We start from the raw sequence: 5152 nt of genomic DNA on the forward strand, positions 1-5152 counted from the left end.
GTGTACGAAGGGGCGCCCGCTGTTCTGGGGGCCGGCCCGCCGGGCCCCTCCGCCTCCCGGTGGCCGCTTGCATGTCCTGCTCCCTGTCTGCAGCTGCCTGGCCTGCAACCTGCGGGAAATGAAAGCTTCATTGAGCCGCTGGGAGGGTCCGGGAGTGGGGGAGGTGACTCGGCCGTGGCCAGCTCCCGGGGGAGGGGAGGACCAGAGCAGAAGAGGAGGGAATCGGCCAGCCGGCCGGGAGGAGAGGATGGAGGGAAAAGGCGGAATGTGGGAGGGCTCAAGGGGACGTGGGAGGGACAAACGGAGAAGGGGGAGGAAGGGGGGGGTCCAGTCTCCCCTGGCCAAGCACTTTTTGGGGGAAGTCCTAGCACTGATCTCCAGGACCAGGACTCTTCTCCCAGCCCCTAGGCTCTTCTCAGCCAAAGGTAAGGGAAGTCAAACTGGCAGCCGAGGAAGGGGAGGTGGAACAGACAGGACGGTGGAGACACCAGAGGAAAGGGTGGTATATGATGGAGTCAGGGAAAGCCAACCAACGGAGAGTTTTATTATTGTCAAAGAGGAGCGAGACAGGCAAGTCGAGAGAGGAGGAAGGTCCTGGGGCCCCCGCAGCAGCAGGGGGTTCCAAATAGGGCTCCCAGAATGGCCCTAAGCTGGGGTCTCCTCTTCGAGGCCCTATCCCTAGGCCTTCAAGCCAAAATGTCCCCCAGAACAAAGCTGTCTTGTTGGGTTGTTTGTCTGGGTTGGGGAAGCATATTCAGGGGCCTTCTGGCTGTGGAGGGACTGTTCTCGCCCCGGACAGAGAAGGCCTTGGCCAGGGAGCCCCGATAGTGCCCTGGCCAACAGTTGCCGGGTGACAGCAATTGTGGTGTTGGCAGAAAGCTTGAAAAACCCACCTCATGGATCGCCCAGCTTGAGGCCTGGCCCTCCTGGGCCCCTTGATCCTGCAGGGCCACTGTGAGTCTGTTGCCGGGAGTGTGTGCAGAGAGATCTCTCTCCCTGCATTCTTTGGTGTCTGCCCTCCTGGGGAGTCTGTCCAGAAAGCATTGGTCTCAACGCCTATTCAGGGGACCTGAGATCTGCGGGTCTCCCAGCCATCCTCTTGACTGCCCAGCTCCACAGTCCGCATCAGTACAGCTGTCCGTCCTCTGGCTAAATGGGGTCATCCCGGTCGCTTTCACTGTGCTCCTCAGCTCTGGCAGCCCCTTGCTCCCTTATGTGCTGCCAGCTCCCCCTCGCCCCCAGTCCTGTGTGCCTGGCGCCTTCCCTGCCACCTCCATCCCCCTTCGGTGTTGTGTCTCTCTTCACGGTCTCTCTCTTCACTGTCTCTGTTTCTCCCTTTCATTCCCACAGTCTCCCTACCTCTCACATCCCCTCTCCATGTGTCATCACTCGCTCTCTAGCTCTTTATCTTGCCCGTTTTCAGACAAGAGAATGGTCTCTAATCTTGGTCTCTGATCCCCGTCCTTTGAGCTCTGGCTCTCAGACTGGTGAGTGGCAGTGATGGAGATGGTGATGGCAGAGCTGGGAAGGGCACAGTGGGAAGGGCACAGTGGGACCTAACTAGCTGGGAGAGGGCTATTATTTATAAACCAGAGGGAGCGCCTCTCTCTCTCTCCCTTTCTCAGCCCTTGACCTCAGTGTCTCAGGCTGTACTTCTTGGGCTGTCTCTGCCCTTAATTACTGTGCATCTCTCACCATCTCTCTGGCTCCCGGAGGCGCTCTCTTTCTCTCATACTGCCTCTCTTGTCTTATTCCATGTCTGCTTTCCTTACACGGCTCTCTCTCTCTCTCTCTCTCTCTCTCTCTCTCTCTCTGTCTCACTCAATATCCCACACTCTCTCTCTGGGGCACCCAGGACTTCCCTGCCATGCCACCTGTCAGTGTCCGGCAGTGGAGCCCGTGGGGGCTGCTGCTCTGCCTGCTTTGTGGCTGGTGCTCCGGGTCTCCATCCCCTTCCACGGGCCCTGAGAAGAGGGCTGGAAGCCAGGGGCTGCGATTCCGGCTGGCCGGCTTCCCCAGGAAGCCCTACGAGGGTCGAGTGGAGATACAGCGAGCTGGTGAATGGGGCACCATCTGCGATGATGACTTCACGCTGCAAGCTGCCCACGTCCTCTGCAGGGAGCTGGGCTTCACAGAGGCTACAGGCTGGACCCACAGTGCCAAGTATGGCCCTGGAACAGGTGAGCAGTACTCCAGGTATAGCCGAAGTGCGTATTAACCAAGTATTGCCCACGCACAGGGAGCAGAAACACCAGGATGTGCAGCACAGCGACACAGGACACCAAGAACAGCCACTGTCCAAGTAAACCCATGGATGACAAGCCAGCCAACATAGTTACTTCCTAGAGCTGTGTGGCCTTAGGCTAGGCAGTGCTTTTGCTGAGCTTCAAATGTCCCATTGCAGAATTACTAGATAATCTCTAAGTTTCTTTTTGCTGTGAAAGTATGATTCTTTTTTTTTTTTTTTTTTGGAGAGGTTTTTCACTATAGGGCGCGTGCGCTCGCCAGACAGACAGAGAGAGACATAGAGACAGAAAGCGAGAAATCACCCCCCAGGGGAGATGGCCACGCCGCAATCCCTTCTCCTCCATTCTCCTCTCGGGATCTTGGGCACACACGCACACGCGCCCGGTGAAAGTATGATTCTACAAAGCCATGCACAAGGACACCCCAGATACAAGAGAGCCCCATATGATTCAAATATGATTGCTTTGGAGGCTCACAGGTGGTAGGTAAAGATGCTGGATTCCCATATGGCAGTTCAAGTCTCAGACCTGGCCACCGGCTTTCTCGCTTTCTCTCTGTCTCTCTGTCTTTCTCTCTCTCTCTGGTCAAGTTAAAGAAAAATAATAGCAAATGGAATTAAATAAATAATTCTTTTTTTTATTAAGTATGGTTGGTTTCACGAGAGGCTGAGAGCAGGTAAATGAGGTCTGGATGTCCCAATGCCAGAAGGGATCACAGATACTGAGGCTGACTCAATCAGGTTGTAGGCCTGAGCTGAAATGAACCCGCTGAAACTAGTAAAGGACAAGTATAAAGCTTAGGACGAATCTGAGTGTCGATGGTGGGGGCTTAAGAGCAACTCTCACTGAGGCCTGGAGATGTTTGCCTGGTATGATCCCATGGGACCGGTGGACAGGAAGTGTCCAGCCTGCAGCTGCTCCCCCAGGTCCTACTGGTTAAACAGCTCTGGAATCGCTGCGCTCATGTAGATGCCACATTGTAAAAGGGACAGTAGAAAATGGAACTATTTTCAGAAGAGAACTGCACACATGTAAAAGTTTCAGAAACTGGGGCCAGCAGGTGGCTTAGTGATTAAGCCGCTGAACTTCCACATGGCCAATCACGGTTCAAGAGCTTACTTTCTCACTTTTCCTCTCTTTGTCTCTGTCTCTCTGGTCAAATTAAATGAGGATGATGATGAGAATAAAATTAGATAAAATAATTCTTTGAAATTTTTTTTTTAAGTTTCAGATGCCAACTTTTAAGGAGGAATAGCTGAAGAAACTAGAGGTTTGGTATAGGGAAAAAAAAATACTTTTTAAAGCCTTGGATAGGGATCAGCAGTTGGTATTATGGCTATGTTGCTGGACTCTCATGTAGTTGATCTAGGTTCAAGTCCCGGACCCGGTGGTTTAAACCCACGTCAGGCGCGTGTGCATGCGTGCCCAAGAGGAGAATGGAGGAGAAGGGATTGCAGCATGGCCATCTCCCCTGGGAGGTGATTTCTCACTTTCTGTCTCTCTCTCTCTCTCTGGTCAAGTTAAAGAAAAATAATAGCAAATGGAATTAAATAAATAATTCTTTTTTTTATTAAGTATGGTTGGTTTCACGAGAGGCTGAGAGCAGGTAAATGAGGTCTGGATGTCCCAATGCCAGAAGGGATCACAGATACTGAGGCTGACTCAATCAGGTTGTAGGCCTGAGCTGAAATGAACCCGCTGAAACTAGTAAAGGACAAGTATAAAGCTTAGGACGAATCTGAGTGTCGATGGTGGGGGCTTAAGAGCAACTCTCACTGAGGCCTGGAGATGTTTGCCTGGTATGATCCCATGGGACCGGTGGACAGGAAGTGTCCAGCCTGCAGCTGCTCCCCCAGGTCCTACTGGTTAAACAGCTCTGGAATCGCTGCGCTCATGTAGATGCCACATTGTAAAAGGGACAGTAGAAAATGGAACTATTTTCAGAAGAGAACTGCACACATGTAAAAGTTTCAGAAACTGGGGCCAGCAGGTGGCTTAGTGATTAAGCCGCTGAACTTCCACATGGCCAATCACGGTTCAAGAGCTTACTTTCTCACTTTTCCTCTCTTTGTCTCTGTCTCTCTGGTCAAATTAAATGAGGATGATGATGAGAATAAAATTAGATAAAATAATTCTTTGAAATTTTTTTTTTAAGTTTCAGATGCCAACTTTTAAGGAGGAATAGCTGAAGAAACTAGAGGTTTGGTATAGGGAAAAAAAATAATTTTTAAAGCCTTGGATAGGGATCAGCAGTTGGTATTATGGCTATGTTGCTGGACTCTCATGTAGTTGATCTAGGTTCAAGTCCCGGACCCGGTGGTTTAAACCCACGTCAGGCGCGTGTGCATGCGTGCCCAAGAGGAGAATGGAGGAGAAGGGATTGCAGCATGGCCATCTCCCCTGGGAGGTGATTTCTCACTTTCTGTCTCTTTCTCTCTGTCTGTCTGGCGAGGGCATGTGCCCTGTAGCAAAAACCTCTCAAAAAAAACAGCCTTGGATAGCAATAATATGGTCGTTGTCTTCAAACATGGGAAGGACTGTGACTGAGGGAGTTTTCTAGACGGCAACGAAGAACCGAATCATACCTGGTAGAGGGAAGTCATAGAGTCCCAGGACTTTGTGATAGCCAGACAGTCTGGTGGGTCAAACTCTTAAACCCGTATGTATTAACCGTGTGGTCTTAGGCAAGTTACTTAACTTCTCGGAGCCCATTTCTTCATATAAAATGGTCTTCTGGCAGCTCTGTTCTAAGATCATGTGTGTGCATACCACGATAGACCACCCACCCAGCTATCACTGAATGGGCAGGACTGATAAGAACTTCAGTGCTGCTTCTCAGTGTTTACTCACCCCCAGATCAACACCAATCTTCCACCAATCTTATTTATGCCCCCCCTCCTCTTTCC

The 5152-nt window shown here is 51.3% G+C and overlaps 1 protein-coding gene across 3 annotated transcripts in view; it reads left to right on the forward strand.

Annotated features, from left to right (window-relative positions):
* The first annotated feature begins 320 nt into the window (after positions 1-320).
* The window catches only part of LOXL3 (lysyl oxidase like 3), a 26139-nt gene continuing 21307 nt past the window's right edge, over positions 321-5152 (forward strand). For 2 of the 3 annotated variants that reach the window (XM_027772941.1, XM_006151205.3), the window contains exons 1-2: positions 321-425; positions 1856-2180. In XM_027772941.1, coding sequence (XP_027628742.1) covers positions 1868-2180 — 313 coding nt within the window. In that variant the 5' untranslated portion in view covers positions 321-425; positions 1856-1867. Of the gene's footprint in view, positions 426-1423; positions 1488-1855; positions 2181-5152 lie in introns of all 3 variants that reach the window. The other variant, XM_027772942.1, reaches the window with a different exon arrangement.

Source organism: Tupaia chinensis, unplaced genomic scaffold (assembly GCF_000334495.1).
Source record: "Tupaia chinensis unplaced genomic scaffold, TupChi_1.0 Scaffold000316_1, whole genome shotgun sequence".
NCBI lineage: Eukaryota > Metazoa > Chordata > Mammalia > Scandentia > Tupaiidae > Tupaia > Tupaia belangeri.